An 18,097-nucleotide genomic window follows, 5' to 3' on the forward strand; every position below is an offset into this window, starting at 1 on the left:
TCTTTAATTTTATCACGTTTAATTTGAAATTTCTTAATGTAGAAAAAGAATAAGTATTTCATATTTAGCATTATTTCACTGTTTATTTAAGACGAGTAAATTGAAACCAAATGTTGAAAAGAAAACAATTTGAAACTGAATTGTTTTGCATAGAAAGCTTTGAATCCTTAGATTTTCGAAGAACTTTTAAACTTTTAGCGTTACAATTTTAATTGTTCTATTTAAAAAGTTTTTAATTTATAAGTGAAATTGTTAAATTTGAACGCATAAATTACAATTGAACACTTATTATTTCTAGAATATATTTGAGTAATTTTAAGAGATTTTTAGAAGTTTTGAAAGGATTCAAAATTAATTAAAAACTTGAAATTATTTCAAGTAATTGAAACAAAGTGTGTTCACATTTTTTTCAGAACTTTTAAATAGATTTTTAAATTCATCAAATTTCCCTACAATTTTTGAAAATCCTGCAAATTAAAAAAAAAACCTTACAATTTTTCATGTTCTTCTTTGATAATTTTTGTAATCTCCTAAAATCTTCTTAAACTTTCTGTTACAATAATTTTTCAAAGTGACAAATCATGTTTAATTTTCCTAAGAATCTTGAGAAAATTTTTTATTCTTTTGAAGTCTTTCACAATTAGTAAAGAAAATTCTTAATTTTTTCTTTGAAATCTGCAAAAATCTACATTTTATTTGAAATTCGTCTGTAATTATTTCAAATTATTTCAAGTTCTAAATTTAATTCGAATCTTTTTAAAACTTCTAAATATCGCTTGATATTACTCTAATATTTTGACAAATAATAAGTGTTCTGTTGTTTTTTGAATTTGGAAAAATTATAAAAGTTCTAAATTTTGCAGTTTATTTGCATTTCATTTAACATTGTTTATTTGAAAAGTGTTACTACCTTCCATTTCGTACGTGTGCATTTCTGAGCATTTGAATACACAATTTTTGAATTAAAAAAATTTTTAAATTTCGGGAAAAAACGGGGAATTATTTTCTTCGATTAAAACGGGCCACCCTTGGCATAGACAATTTTTGAATTTTGAGAAAAGTGGTCTCAAAAATATTCAACATGTGCTCACTTTTTAATTTTTGATGAAAAATGTCTCAAAACGTGGACATTTGACAAAACCCTGGGGGGGGGGGGTTGAGAATGTAATAAAAATAAAATGATAAAATCCTCTTTCAGATGGTAGCAGCACCACCTCAAAAGTGTAAAAATGAAGATGATGATGATGACGTGGAAGCTCTGAGATTTGCAGCTCTCCAGTCGTTACGCACAGCTGCAAAGGACCCGTTGCAAAATAGACGGCTACATCCACATCAGGGACGTAGTCAGTCCTACCAAGGATCTCAATCTTCTCGTCCTTACTACAATAAGTCAAGGCCTGATCATTTTTCCCACCGGCAGCCGAGGCAGAATGGCACAAGAAATGTAAGGGGAAAAAAAAAAAAAAAAAAAAAACCAGTCGATTACAAAATGAGCGCAAATTTGACAAAGTACAATCCAAAAAATAAGTGTAAAGGCTTTTAATTGCCGGGAATTTCCTCCTGATTGTAGAAAAATGCATGTTTTTCTTATTTTAATAATTTTCTTCAATTTAGAAAATTGATTTCTACTTTATCTGCAGTCGCAGATTTTTCCGAAAATTTCACTTTACTCTAATTAAATCATGATTTATTATTGAATTTTTATTATCTCCTATTATGAGAAAAACCTTTAGCAAATTTTTTGGGTTCTGAGATTTTTATGTTTTCGCTGGCTTAAGTATGATAATTAGGGAATTTTTAAAAAGAATTATAATTCGGATTCGAACGAAAGGAGTTAAATTAAATTTAAAAAATTTAATTAAAAATTCATCATTATAATTGAAAATTTAATTAATTTGTTGAAAATCAATTGTTTTCAACCAAAAATTTAACTATTCCAGTAAAAAACAAACTATTTTGCTTAAAATTCGTTTTTTGTTCGTTTTTGTTAGGAATTAGTTTTTTTTTAACAGAAAATTTATATTTTTTAATCCCAAATTAAACTAGGTATTTGAAAGTTTATTAAATTTGTGAAAAATTCGCCCTTTTTTGCAGAAAATTGATGTTCATGGTGGCAAATCAATTTTTTTAAACTAAAAATCTGACTAGTCCAGTAAAAAATTTGACTCTTGCTTAAAATCTGTATTTTGCTGGTTTTTTAGGAATTAGTTTTTTTAATAGAAAATGTAACCATTCTATTTTTGGTGGAAAAATGTATCTTCTTTTGATGAAAATTCAACTATTTGGTTGAAAATTGATATTTTTTATTCAGAAATTAAATTAGCTGCTTGAACGTTTATCAACTTTATGAACAATTCGGCTTTTTTTATAGAAAATTTATTTAATTACTTTGTTGAAAATCAATTTTTTAAACTAAAAATTGAACTATTACAATAAAAAATTAAACTCTCTTGTTTAAAATCCGTTTTTTTATTTGTTAGGAATTAGTTTTTTAACAGAAAATTTAACCATTCTCTTTTTGGTTGAAAATTTATCTTTTTTGGCTGTAAATTCAACTTTTTGGTTGAAAATTAATGTTTTGTGTGTATGAAATTCAACTATTCAAGCCGAAGATTCATAACTTTAGTTGAAAATTGATCAGTTTGGTGGAAAATTAATATCTTCAGTGGAAATTTGAACTATTCCATTTCGGTTTAAAATTGATCTTTTCTAGTTAAAAATTCAACAATTTGGTTGAAAATTTAACATTTTAAAATTTAATATTGTGTTCAAAAATCGATTTTTTTGTAGCAAATGATCCTATTCTTTAATAGTTAATTTTCTTCTTTTTGGTTGGAAATGAAATTATTTGTTTGAAAGTTCCACTCTAGGGTTACAAATTATTTTTTTTATTGAAGATTCATCGTTTTAATTAAAAATGTAATTAATTGGTTGAAAATCTATTTTTTTAACTAAAAATTTAACTATTCCAGTAAAAAAATAAACTATCTTTCTTAAAATCCGTTTTTGTTGGTTTATTAGGAATTAGTTTTTTACCGTAAATTTAACTATTCTATTTTTGGTTGAAAATGCAATTATTTGGTTGAAAAATGATATTTTTTTATTCTGAAATTAAACTAGTTGCTTAAAAGTTTATTAACTTTGTTGAAAAATTTGCATTTTTTGTAAAAAAATTAATCTTCATGTTTGAAAAATCATTTTTTTTTTTGTATAAAATTCAACAATTTAATTGAAAATCAACATTTTGTGTTAAAAAATCGATTTAAAAAAAAAATGATCCTTTCTTTACTAGTTAATTTTCTTCTTTAAAAATTCTTCTTTTCGGTTGGAAATAAAATAATTTGTTTGAATCTTCGACTCTGTAGTTACAAATTATTTTTTTGGTTGAAGATTCATAATTTTATTTAAAAATTCATCATTTTACTTCAAAATTTAATAAATTAGTTGAAAATCCATTTTTTTAACTAAAAATTGAACTATTCCATTAAAAAGTAAACCATCTTGATTAAAATCCGTTTTTTGTATGTTTGTTAGGAATTAGTTTTTTCAACAGAAAATTTATCTATTCTATTTTTGGTTGAAAATTTATCTTTTTTGGCTTAAAATTCAAATTTTTGGTTGATAATTGATATTTTTTATTCAAAAATTAAACTAGTTGCCTGAAAGTTTATTAAATTTGTGAAAAATTCGCCTTTCTGTAGAAAATTAATCTTTATGGTTGAAAATTCATCAGTTTTAATTGAAAATTAATTTCTTCTACTGAAAGTTTGAATGTTTATTTTTGATTAAAAATTTATCTTTTCTTTTTCAAAATTCAACCATTTTGATGAAAATATGTGTAATATATGAAAATATAATATTTTTGAAATATGGGCTACTTGATTAAAAATTCTTTTTCCTTTGGCTGGAAATGAATTTTTTCCTCCCCAATATTTTAATTTGTTGTCGAAAATTTGTTTATTCTTTGGTTTTAAATTATTGTGTTTTTTAAAATAAAAATTTAACTACTATTTTAACTCCTTTGAATTTGTGGAATTTAACCTGAATTCTGATTAATTTATCGTGATTTATTTTTTTTCAAAATATTTCACATTTACTACGTTTAATAAATTTAAACAAATATTTTTATGTTGTTTTCAAATCAATCGAATTTTTATGAATTTCATCGAATTCTTCTCATTTCCCTTAAATTTTTCGAAGTGCATTCCAATTTTATTTAATTCGGTGTCTTTTTTTTCTTTTAATATTTTGTTCTCTCTTCCCTTTTTAGTCACTTTTTTATATACAAATTTAATATTTCATATAATAAATATGAAGTTAATTTTTGGGTTAGAAATTAGTCATTTTTGTATACTGAATTTTGTCCGGGTGCAAAAAAAGTTGTTAAAATTCATGGACAATTTTTAAATGATTGTTTGTGAGGAATTTCAAGAGGAAATCAAAAAAAGATCACAAAACATTTTGAATTATTACCTAAAAAATTTTTAAACAATGTGAAAGATTTTAAAGCAAAATTTTGCATTTTTGCCATATTACATAATTTTAGAAAATTTTTGACTAAATTCAAGAGATCTTCAAAAGTTTTTAAACGATTCAGAAATAATTAAACCTTGTCAAGATTTTTTAATGAATTTTGTAAAGTTTCACGTAAACGAAAGACATTTTTTCAGGTACCTCAGAAAAATTAAAATAATTTTTTTATATCTAAAAATTAATTTGAAGAGATTGTTTAAAAAGAGTTTAGAAGATTTTAAAAATAGTTAAAGAAGAATCTGAAAGATTTTAAGGCAATTTTTTAAATTTTGCAGAATAAAAAAAAATGCAGGAAAAATTTGAATAATTTTTAGGCATTAGAAGGTCTGTGAAGATTTAAAAAAATATATAATTTTTCTTATATTCGTGTAAAAATTTTAAATAATTTTTTATTTGTAAAAATAAACTTTAAGAGAAGAATTGAAAAATAAAAGCGAACAAAGATCGGGTAAATTCAAGAAATTTTTAGTAGAATTCAAAAGAATTTCAAAAGTTTTGAAAAGAATAAACAGATTTTCTTAAAATTGGTGAGGAAATTTAGAAGATTGTAAAGTAATTTTTTTTTTATTTTGAATAATATTTGAAAATTTTGAGAAAAATTCGTGGCAGTTAAAAATATTTTCAGGAATTTAAGACGTTTTAAATAGGTTACAAATATTTGAAAACTCGAAAACATTTTCGTAAATTTATCAAATATTTCTTGATCCTTCTCATAAATATTTCTATTGCTGAAATTTAAGTTTGAAAAAATTTAAAATTTGCCGAAAATAATTAATAAATTATTAATTAATGTTAGTGAATTTTAGTTTCGGATATTTTTAAATTCATGATTTTATTTTATGTCAATTAAAAATCTTGTCGTTATTTGAAATTTGGAAAATTTGATAATTTGATAATAATATATATTTTCTGCATTTTTTCATTCATTTGTGTATTCGTTATTTATTTTTAAATTATTTTTTATAAGTTCTTTAATCGTATCTACAGAAAAGAATGATTAATAAATGTTTATTTTCATTTTAAATGATTAAATTATGTCTTTTAAAGAATAATTTAATGAAGATATAAATTATTTTACAGTTTTGGATGGCTGTAATGTAATAAATGGAATGAAGCTTATCGTCGGTGAAATTTTATAAATTTTTATAATTTTATCAGACCTTTTTTTAAATTTTCTATAAATTTAAAACAAAATGTACATTTTTGATGAGATTCCTGGTACAACTTTAAATGATTTCTTTATTTTGAAGACAGGGTTTTAAATGAAAATTGAATCAAAATTACAGAAAAATTCTATTATGCTTAATAAATATTTTCAACTATTCAAAAAATTCAAAGTTATTTTAAAACTTGTGAAAATTTCCATTTTTTCAATGTAGATTGTTAAAGATTTTGAAACAGGAAGCTGGATTAAAATTACAAAATGTTTCAAGAGAATAAAAATGGTTTCTTTCCATTCCCAGAAAAATGTTAAATGATTTTTTAATGTGAAAATTAACTTTAGGATAATGTTCTAAAAGATTTCAAGGTATTACCAAAAAAATTTCGAAAAATAATCTGGTAGTCTTAAGGGCAAAATTTGTTGCCTTTAAAAAAGTTCTAGAAAAATTCGAAAAATTTTAAAGGACACTTAGAACGTGCAGATATTTAAAAAAGTTAAATTTGATAATTATAAAAATTTGGAGAAAAATGTAGATTTTTTACGATTTTGGAAAAAAGAAGCATTTTATGAATTTGGAAAGGTTCTTAGAAAATCAACCAATATTTTCTAGATTATTAGGAAAGTTTAAAGTTATTTTCTGGAAGATTCCAGTTTATTTTATTATTTTATTTTGCAGAATTTAAAAAAATATATTAGTTTAAAAATTTTCAAGTTGAAAAAATAAATATTTTCGAAATCTTTAGGATTACTGTGAATTTGTAATACCATTTTTTATTTATATTTTACAGTATGGCCAAAAAAATTACCGAAACCCAAACTTGATAGAAATAGTTCCGGTTGTAGAGGTACCTGCCACATCTGCTTCGAAAGAGAACATTGATACACAAAAAAGTCAAAGTTCCTCAGGTATGTTATACTTTTCATGGCATGAGCAATTATAATTTACATAAAAAATGTTTATCAGGGTTTTAACTGAATTTTTTAAATTTTATAATCATTTTTGTTACGAATTTTCATCTTTCTAATTTTTTTTTTGTTTTCAAATATTCTAATTATCACCTGTTTTGGCTGTTTCAATTTCTTTTTATACTATTATACACATTATATCATGTCCCCATCATGAATTATATCATTTGTTTTATTTATTTTTTATTGTGTAATATTTTTTATTAAATATGCAAATTTGTTATTTAAATATGAAAATTTTATAAATCTCTAAAAATTGGTTAAAGTCATTAAAAATTCCGTGAAATGTGAAATCTCTAAAAATAAGTTCGGGTCCGAGTTCTCTGAAAATGTAAATTACTTGCATAGTTCTGAATTTCACAGATATAAATATTATTGTTTGATAAAAGAACGTTTAAAATTATATGTTTTTAAATGTTTTATTTTTTTTTTTTGGCTAAAAAAAATTTCTAATTGAAAAACCAACTGTTTTGTGAAATTTTTGTGGAATTTTTTGAAATTTTGTGTGTAATTTTCAAGCCAAAAAGGCTTGAAAATTTCACAATTTGGTTTATAACAAATTTCCTTTACTAAACTATCTTTCGTAGTGAAAAATTTTCTTTAAAAAATATAATTTCCTGGTTAAAAATGCAATTTTTCGATGGAGACTGTTTTATTGCAAATTTATTATTTCGGATAGACTCTTCATCCTTTTGGTTTGAAAATCCATTTTTTTTTAAATTGAAAATTCATGGTGTTGTAGAAAATTAATTTTGTTAATTGAAAATTGATTTTTGTAGTTTGAAAATTTATTTTTGTAGTTTGTAAAATCCACTGATTTGTAGAAAATTCGTACTTTTCGCTTGAAAATTCTACAGTTTGATTTGACTGCTCTTTTTTATTTGAAAGATTTACATGATTTGTTGAAAATTTGTCCTTTTTGGTTAAATTGAACAGCTTCTAATTTAAAATATTTTTCGTTGAAAATTCAACTATTTTTTTTTCAAAATCGTTTTTATTTTCTTGAAAATTGATTTTTTTTAGTTGAAAATTCAACTATTTGTTTTTGAAAAAATGACTCAGCGAATTATTCTTTTTGTTTACCAATTCATTAGCTTTTGTTAAAAATTTAAGTATTTTTTTTAAATCTCCTTTTTTCGTTCAAAATTATATTTTTTAACTGAAAATTAAACGATTTCCTTTTTTTGTCACAAATTAATTTTTTTAGTTGAAAATTCACTTTTTTCGATGAAAATCTGTTTCATTCTAATTTAAAATTTTTTAATTTTGTTTAAAATTTTAAGTATTTTCTTAAAATCTCCTCTTTTTGGGCTCAATATTATTTTTAAAATTGAAAATTGAACTATTTCATTTTTTGTCACAAATTAATTTTTTTAGTTGCAAATTCACATCTTTCCATGAAAATTTGTTTAAATTTAAATTAAAATTCATTATTTTTAGTTAAAAATTTAAGAATTTTGTTAAAATCTCCTCTTTTTTCTTAGTTAAAAATGATTTTTTTAAGTGCAAATTAAACGATTTCATTTTCTGTCAAAAATGTATTTTTTTTTGTTTGTTACAAATTAACTTTTTCGATGAAAATTTGGTTTATTGTCATTTAAAACTCTTTAATTTTGTTAAAAAATTTCAGTATTTTGTTAAAATCTCCTTTTATTTTTGAATAAAAATGTAAAATTCTTTAATTTTCTTAAAAAATTTAATTCGTTTGTAAAAATCTCCTCTTTTTTTTAATACAAAATAATTTTTTAAATTGAAAATTGAACTATTTCATTTTTTGTTACAAATTTAGTTTTTTAGTTGCAAATTCACTGCTTCCGATGAAAATTCATCTATTATATTAAAAATTTTATTTTTTGTTGAAAATTAATCATTATGAATACGAATTAATCTGTTTGATTAAAAAATCATTTTTCGGTTGAAAATTCAACTATTTGTTTGAAAAAATGACTCAGCGAATTATTCTTTTTGTTTACCCATTCATTAGTTTTTGTTGAAAATTTAAGTATTTTATTATTTAAATCTCCTTTGTTGGTTCAAAATTATATTTCTTAACTGAAAATTAAACTATTTCATTTTTTGTCACAAATGTATTTTTTTCGTTGCAAATTAACTTCTTACGATGAAATTTTTTTTTTCTAATTTTTTTTATTTTCATTTAAAATTCTTTAATTTTGGTTCAAAATTTAAGTATTTTGTTAAAATCTCCTCTTTTTTTTGAGTTTAAAATCATTTTTTTAACTGAAAATTGAACTATTTCATTTTTTGTCACAAATTAATATTTTTAGTTGCAAATTCACTTCTTTGGATGAAAATTTATTTAAATTTAATTTAAAATTCTTTAATTTTCTTAAAAAATTTAATTAATTTGTTAAAATCTCCTCCTTTTTTTTAATATAAAATAATTTTTTTAACTGAAAATTGAACTATTTTATTTTTTGTCACAAATTAATTTTTTTAGTTGCAAATTCATTTCTTTTGGTGAAAAGTGGACTATTTTATTGAAAATTGGATTTTTTGTTGTTGAACATTGATTTTTGACATTCGAAATTGAATATTATATTTAAAACTGATCTTTTTTGTTTAAATTCAACTGTTTTTTTATTTAATATTAATTTTTTTAAAGTAATTTTTTGGTTGAAGATTAATTACTTTAGTTGGAAATTAATTACTATGGTTGAAAATTTAACTATTATATTAAAAAAATCGCTTATTTGTTTTAAAATTAATTATTCCATTTTGGGTCGAAATGTTTTCTTTTTTAGTTCACAATTCACTTATTTTGTTACAAATTGAATTATATTTTTGAAAATTAATTTTTTTTTATCTGGAATTTTCACTTTCATTTATGGGTAAATTTTTTTTTTTTAGTTGAAGTCTAACAATTTGGCTGAAAATTCTTTTTCTTTTAGTAGAAAATTTGCCTTTTTTAGTTAGGACTTTAAATATTTAGTTGGAAATTTATGTATTAGAATGAAAAATTTTCTTTTCTTCTTGTTTGAAGACTCATCTTTTTGTTTGAAAGTTGAACGATATGATTTTTTTAAAACTTATCTTTATTAGTTGACAATTCGACTTTTTGGTATTGAAAATAGCGAATGTTATTAAAACACGTACTTTGCATTTTTTTTCAGTAGACAATAATTTTATTTTTGTAAAATTCAAAACTACTGAAGGAAAACTGAGCAATAATTAAATTATTACATTTTTTCTTTTCAAACTGGATGACTTACGATTTTATTTTATTTAATAAATGAACTATAAACTTTTATTAATAATTCTTATAAAAAACGATATTTTTCATTCATTAAATTTAAATTTCCTCAGAACTCGGACCCGAACATATCGCACATTCTGGTAAGTGACAAAACTCTCCATTATTTAAAATTAATTGAAATCTTTCAAATTCGTTGGAATCTTTCCGAATGTCTTGAGAATCCTGACAATATATTCGAATCAGTAAAAATAATTTTAAAACATTAAAATTCACGTGAATTCTTCTAAACTCTACTGAATTCAATCAATTTTGTATTTTTTTTCAAATTTATTCTTTTAAACTCGCCCTGAATTCTTTGGAATTTAATCAAATTATTTGAATTCTCTTGAATTTGTCTCAATTTGTTCCCTTCAATTACTTGTTTCGATACATTAAAATAAAAAGCAAAAAGATTTTTGAATTTTATTGAATTTTTTAAATTCCTTTGATTAAAATCTAAGTTCTTTCAATTCCCTTCAATATTTATCAATTATTTCCCTTAAAATTGTCTAAATTCGCTCGAATTTTATTTAATTCGATGGTTTTGATTTAAGTAATATGTAGTTTAATATGAATACAATTTAATTTTGGGATACATTTTGAAAGTAGTTCGAACTTTATTGGGAATGGTTAAACTGCGATACGCCACCTGGTGACAAAAATCGAACTAGAATGAATAGGTACGATTTTAAAGATGCATTTTAAATGTTGCATAAAATTGTTTTAACTTTTTTTTGTGGAGTTTAAAATATTTATTGGATACAAAAAATAAGCATTTATCGGAAACAAAGGTTCTTAGATAGAATTTACATATTATACAGTGAAAAAACACATTTTTTACATAAATATTAAAAAAAAAAAGATTTTGCTATTTATGGTCAGTTTTAAAAGATTGTAAAATTAAATGGATTTATTTTCAAGCGAAAATGAACTCAAAGTAAAATTTTATTAATTTATACATGAAATATTTACTATTGAAAGTCTAATATAAAAGTTAGGTTAGAATTCGTATTTTGATTTCAGTCGTCTATTATTGGTATTCTTTGCATAATTTCGATCAAATTTGTCGTTACATAAATTAATTAAATGTTTATTTAAGGTTGCAACGCTTTGAAACCTACATGAAATAATTAAATAATTGCTTGTTTTTTTTTTAAAGCCGTTTGACAAAAATGTGTTTTTTCATTGTATAAGATGGAAAGTCTATCTGAAACTATTTTTTTATGAATATTTTGTTCTTTTGTATTAAATTATTGTTCTATAATGCACAAAACAATCGTAAAAATACTTTTATGCAAAAATTAAAATACATCTTTAAAATTCTACCTACTCTTTCTAACTTCAGTTTTCGATACCAGGTGGCGAAATGGTAGATCACCATTTCCAATATTTTTATGATTTATTTTGCTGATATTATTAATTTTATTATTTGTTAAAATTTAAAAAAAATATCGTTAAAATTATTAATGTAGCTAATGAAAAAAAAATATATTTAAGACCTCGATGACAAAAATATTTAAAACATATACATGATCAGAAGAATTAATAAAAAAAAGTCAATGCCAAGACTGATAAATGAGAAAATGGATTTAATATTATTTAATACAATGTATATATTTATTTAAATTTACCCGAATGTCATATATAAATTTATACAGTTCAATCATTAATTTTTTTTTAATTTTAACAAATAATAAAATCAAAAGTATCAGCAAAATAAATCATAGAAATATAAATTTTGAACTGCTTTCAAAATGTATCTGAAAATTAAATTTTATTCACATTAAACTACATATTTTTATGACTCTTTCTCTTTTTTTAATAATTAGTAATAGTTACTTTTATTCTTTCTTTTTTTCTGTTTATTTTCAAACAGCATCAATTTCCAAATCTTCTGAGATTTTTTGGAATCTTTGAAATCCTTTAAAATTTGCCATCTTCAAGATCCGTGGGAATATTTTTAAATATCTTAAGTCGGTTAAAATCCTGGAAATTTCTTAAGTCCTTTAAAATCGTTTGAATTCAGGGAAATATTGCTTGCAATCTTTAAATATATTTTAAAACTTATTTTAAATTCATTTGAAAGCGTTGCCAATGTTTTTAAATCCTCTGACATATGTAAATATTGGCTTTTTAGTTATAAATTTTATTATTTGGTTGCAAATTTAACAATTTTCTTAAAAAGACATCCTTTTATGATTGTAAATTAAACTGGCTTGTTAAAAATTCGCCTCTTCGTGATAAAAATTCAACTCTTCTCATAGAATAGTAACCTTTTGTGTAAAACTTATATATTTTTTTTGCTGATACGTCAGCTGAAATCTATTTTGAATGAAAAATATTATGCCTGAAAATTTGTCATTTTGAGTTAAAAATTCATGTTTATCAGAAGAAATATTGAACCTTTCTTGGTTAAAACTGTAACTGTTTTGTTGAAAATTCAACTATTTCCTTGAAAATTAACTTTTTGTTGAAAATTCGTATTTTTGTGAAATTGAAATCTCTTTGGATGAATATTCAGCTTTTTTTTGTTGTTGGAAATCGTCTTTTTCATTTAAAGACTCACCTGTTTTAGTAGAATTTCCATCTTTCTTGGACAAAAATGCAAACAATTTTGTTAAAAAGTTATACTTTTTGGTTAAAAATTAGATTATTTAGTAGAAAATTAGCATATTGTTTACAATTCTTATTTTGGCGTTGGAAAGTGAACTGGAATCTTGGGATCAAGATTTTACTATATTTTAAAGGTTTTTTTCATTAATCAGTTCAATTTAATTAATTATGTTTAAGTAAAGAGAAATTTTATATTTCTTATATAAAAATGCAACTCTTCGTTTGAATAATCAATTATTGTTTGAAAGTTTTTATTTTTAATTTTAAAATTCACCTGCTTTAAAATAAATTTTACATTTCTTTGATAAAAATTCGTAGAAAATTTACTTTTTATTTAAAATTTATATTTTGATGTTCTAAAGAGAACTAAAATTCTTTTTGGGGCAAAATTCCACTATTTTTTTTTTTTTGAAATTTTTAAATATATTTTTTAAATTAAAAATTTAGTTGTTTTAAGAGAAGTTTCGTCTTTCTTTGTTAAAAATGTGACTCTTTGGTAGAGAATGAAAAAATTTTGTTAAAAAGTCATCCTTTTTGGTTACAAATTCGTCTAGATTTAAAAAAAATTTTAAATAAGAATTCATCTGTTTTAAAAGCATTGAGCAATTTTGTTAAAAAGTCATCCTTTGTGTTTAGAAATTTAATTTTTTCGTAGAAACTTATTTTTTGTTTAAAAATTTATTTTTTTAACGTGAAAACTCAAATTAAATATATTTAATAATAAAATTCAAGTATTTTTTGAAAAATTATCATTTTGCTTTAAAAATTCTTCGTTTTTTAGTAGCAATATAATTTTTTTTAATGAAAATGCAACTTTTTGGTTAAAATTCAACTATTTATTTTAAAAGATCTAGTTAAATCACTTTGTTAAAAAATCGTTTTTCCTTGAAGATTTATATTTTTAGTTGAAAATTCATCTCTTTGGTTGAAGATTGAACTATTTTGTTGAAATTTAATATTTTTTAAGTGAAAATTTGATAACTTGGGGCAAACTTAAACTGCATTGTTGAAATTTTTTTTCTTTTTCATTGAAGGCTTTTGTCTTTGGTTGGAAATTTGACTGTTTAGTGGAAAAGTCTTTTTGGTTAAAATTAATTTGTTTAAGATTGCTCTTTTTTAGTTGAAAATTCTCCTTTTTTTAACAATCGTTTTCGTGGATTGAAATTTCATTTTTGTTGGGTAAAGTGTCATCAGTTTCGTCGAAAATTAATTTTTTTACTGAAAAGTCATATTTTTTGTATAAAAATTCAATTTTTGTAGAGGAAATACATCTTTTGGCTTAAAGATACAACAATTTAAATAACATTTTATTTTTTTCTTGAGTGAAAAATTTTTATTTGTTGAAAATTCAAATTTTTTTTCTTAAAATTATTATTTTTTTAAAAATAAATTTCATCTTTTTTTATTTAAATATAAACTATGACACTTTTTTGTTGGGAATTAAACTATTTAGGTTAAAAATTCAAGTACTATGTTAAAAATTTAATTAATTTATTGAAAATTGAAGTCTTTTTTTAAAAAGAAATCTTTTATGATAGAAAAAACATTAATAATATTATTATTATTATTCGAACACATATGTAAAATTTGAAAATTTATTAATTTAAACAAAAAAATGTCTTCTGCTATAAAAGATGGCGGCTTTTTAACAAAATAATTGAATTTTTGTTTAAAAGCCGCCATTTTTAATTATTGAACCTTTAAGCCAGAAGACAAATTTTCTCTACAAAAATTGAATTTTTAAACAAAAAATAAGACTTCAGCAAAAAAATAATTTTCCACAAAACTGATGCATTTTTGCCAAACAAAAATAAAATTATAAACTAAAAAATTATTGCTTTTACCAAAAAACGCTAATTTTCAACTAGAAAATATCAATCTTAAGAAATTGAAAAGTTAGATTTTCTGTTAAAAAATGAATTTTAAACAAACAAAAAGAAGTATTTTTCCACTGAAAACTTTTTTTTTCAACAAAGAACATGATCCTTTCATCAAAAAATAAATTTTTAAACAATCTAGTTTAACTTTTGCTTAAGTAGTTGAATTTTCAAATAAAAAAGATTAATTTTCAATAAAATAATTAAATTTTCAATCAAATCTTTTGAACAAATTAGTTGAATAATCAAGCAAAGAAGAATGATTTTTAACCAAAAAGGTGCCGTTTTCATGTCATTTTCGTAGAAAATTCACTTTATGTTTAAAATTTATATTTTGGTGTTGAAAAATGAACTGAAGTATTTTCTGAATGAAAGTACCACTTATAAACAAAAAATTAGTTTTTTATTACAAATTCATCTGTTTTACTACACAATTGATATTTTTTGGATAAAAATGCAACTATTTGGTGGATAATTTAACTATTTTGTTGAAAATTTATCCTTTTTGGTTGAAAAAATTCGTCTTTTTGGATTGAAAATTAAATTTTTTTCGTAGAAACTTATTTTTTGTTACAAAAATTCAATTTTTGATGTTACTGAGTTAACTGGAATCTTTTTTGGATGAAAACTCAACTTTTTTTGTAATAAAATCATTGTAATCAACAATTTTGTTAAAAAGTCATCCTTTTTGGTTAAAAATTCGTTTTTTTGGATTGAAAATTGAATTTTTTTTTGGTAGAAAATTCTTTCTTGTTTAAAAATGCATAGTTTGATCATGAAAACTCAACTAAAATCTTTTTTAACCAAAACTTTAACTATTTTTTTGAAAATTTTTTTTTTTAATAAAAACTTCATCTGTTATAAAAGAAATTTCATTTTTTTTATGAAACTGCAACTTTTATGACTGGTTGAAAATTTAACTGTTTAGTAGAAAATACTTCTTTTTTTTTTGTTTAGAATTCATTTTTGAACTGAAAATAGAACTTTTCCATTTTTTAGATTTCTATTTTTTAGTTAAAAAATCGCGTTTTTTTTTGTAAAAAAGATTATTTTTTAGTTTGAAATTTCCTTTTTTTGCGTAAAAATGCATCAATTTCGTGGAAATTTAACTTTTTGTTGAACAATCATATTTTTTGTTTAAAAATTGAATTTTTATAAAGAAAATTTGTCTTTTGCTTTGAAGGTTCAATAATTTAGATAAACTTTTATATATTTTTTAAGAAAAAAATCTTTATTTGTTGGAAATTCGTCTTTTTGGTTTTAAAATTCTTTTCTTTTGTTGTATAAAATTCTCTTTTTTTTTAATTAAAATATAAACTGTGACACTGTTTCCTTGATAATTTGTCTTTTTAGGTTGAATATTTAACTATTATATTAAAAATCCAATTATTTTGTTGAAAATTTTAGTATTTTGTTAAAGAGTTATCTTTTATGGTAGAAAAAAATTTTTGTTTGCTTGAAATAAATTATTTCATTTGAAAATTTTTAATTTGTATATGAAACACTGTTTTATTCCGCTTATAAAACATTCTATGGTAAAAATAGGATAAGATCAAATTGTTGGTATTTGAATATTATTGATTTGAAATGAAAAATTAACCAAAGAAAAATAAGAGAATTTTGAAAATGTCACGCGTCTAAGTTTTCCGAAGAGTAACAATTTTAATGATTCATCAATAAAATATTTTTAATTCAAAGTTTCAGGTCTTCCTTTATATTATTTTTTATAGTAAATTGAATAAATAAATTTAGTAATATAGTATTTTGATTAGTTTACTTAGCCATTAAAAATTTCACTGTTCATTTAAGACGAGTAAATTGAACACAAATATATGTAAAAGTAAACAATTTGAAACTGAATTGTTTTACATAGAAAGCTTTGAATCTTTAGATTTTCGAAGAACTTTTAAACTTTTAGTGTTACAATTTTAATTGTTCTATTTAAAAAGGGTTTAATTTATAAGTGAAATTGTTAAATTTGGACGTATAAATAACAATTGAGCACTTATTATTTCTAGAAAAAATTTGAGTAATTTTAAGAGATATGTAGAAGTTTTGAAAAGATTCAAAAATTAATTAAAAACTTGAAATGTCTTCAAGTAATTGAAAAGAAGTGTATGAACATTTTTTATTAGAATTTCTAAATGCATTTTTGAATAAACCGAATTTTTCCTACAACTTTCGGAAAATTCTACAAATTGATAAAAAATCCTTAAAACCTTCCAGGTTTTGTTTTGATCATTTTTAAATTCTCTTAAAGTCCTTTTAAATTTTCTGTTACAATAGTTTTTCAAAATGAAAAATCATTTTCAATTTTCCGAGGAATTTTAAGAAAATGTTTTTGTTCTTTTCAAGCCTTTCACAATTCTTAAAGAGTTTCTAAATTTTTTCGTTGAAATCTGCAAAAATCTGCATTTTGTTTTAGATTTGGCTGTGGGTATTTATACCATAATTACGTTACGAATAGCCCAATTTTTTCGGGTCATAAACTTCGTGTAAATGATTTGAAATCATTTCAGGTTCTAATTTTAATGTTCATATTTTTAAAACTTCTAAATATCTCTTAAAATTACTCTAATTTTTTCTACAAATAATAAATGTTCCTATTGTTATTTATAAATTCAAATTTTAAGGATTTTTTTAATTTGTAGAATTTTCCAAAACTTATAGGAAAAATTCAATTAATTTACAAATATATTTAAACGTGTCGAAAAAATTTCAACAATGATTTTAAATTTGGAAAAATATGAAACCACTTCTAGATTTTTCAATGTTTTGAAATAATTTTTTTAAGTTTTTGAAGGATGCCTAACATATTTAAAATGAAAATAATTTAAGTACTAATTCAAAAACTTGTTAATTAAAAAAAAAATTTATTTTTTAATTTGTCTAGCTTAAAATTACTTGAAAAATATAATTTTGAAAATTTTTAAAGTTCATTGCTTGATTCTTTAATTTAGAGTATTGAAAATGTTAACGTGGATTTATATTTTTGGAATTTAATCTCAATCTTTGAACTCTATAATTGATAAAAGTCCATTTCTAAAGGGAAAATTTAACTTGTTGTTTGTTTTTTTAAATTTGATTGAAATAAGAAATATCAATCCAAATTTCTACTAGATATAAAGTATATGTTTTTCGAAACTATTATCATGAAATTTCTTAATTAGACGAAAGTTTTAAAAGTTGGATAATTTTTAAAAATATGCAAATTTGGTTTTTTAAGATATCCATAAGTTTTCGGATTTGAACAAGGAATTTTTAATTTTGAACCAATTCTGAGATGGATTTAGGATTAAAAATTGCTTAAAATGATGTAGATAATTTTGAACATTTTTAAATCCACTGATTGATTCTTCAATTTAGTTTTTAAAGATTTTTACTAAAAGTAAACAATTTTACTAAAAACTTTGGCTTTGATTTATTTTTCAAAATTGAGGACATTATTTAAATTAGCGAAATTAGGTATATGATTTTGTGTTTTGACTGGATCAGTTAAATTTTAGTTTAAAAAAATTAATTTTTAACCAAAATGAACGAAATTGTGACGAAACCGTTAAATTTTCAACCAGCGATGATTTTTCAAAAAAGATGGAATTTTTACTATATTCATGAATTTTCATCCAAATAGTTAAATTTTTTATGAAAATAGTTTAATTTTTTATCTTAACAGTTGTATTTTCAACAAAATAG

The 18,097-nt window shown here is 21.8% G+C and overlaps 1 protein-coding gene across 6 annotated transcripts in view; it reads left to right on the forward strand.

Annotated features, from left to right (window-relative positions):
- LOC117177905 (muscle M-line assembly protein unc-89-like) overlaps positions 1–18,097 on the forward strand; it is a 58,857-nt gene that overhangs the window by 10,511 nt on the left and 30,249 nt on the right. For 5 of the 6 annotated variants that reach the window (XM_033368989.1, XM_033368987.1, XM_033368985.1 and 2 more), the window contains exons 2-4: positions 1,199–1,444; positions 6,484–6,601; positions 9,986–10,015. In XM_033368989.1, coding sequence (XP_033224880.1) covers positions 1,199–1,444; positions 6,484–6,601; positions 9,986–10,015 — 394 coding nt within the window. The remainder of the gene's footprint in view (positions 1–1,198; positions 1,445–6,483; positions 6,602–9,985; positions 10,016–18,097) is intronic. The other variant, XM_033368988.1, reaches the window with a different exon arrangement.

Source organism: Belonocnema kinseyi, chromosome 8 (assembly GCF_010883055.1).
Source record: "Belonocnema kinseyi isolate 2016_QV_RU_SX_M_011 chromosome 8, B_treatae_v1, whole genome shotgun sequence".
In the NCBI taxonomy this organism is placed as follows: Eukaryota; Metazoa; Arthropoda; class Insecta; order Hymenoptera; family Cynipidae; genus Belonocnema; species Belonocnema kinseyi.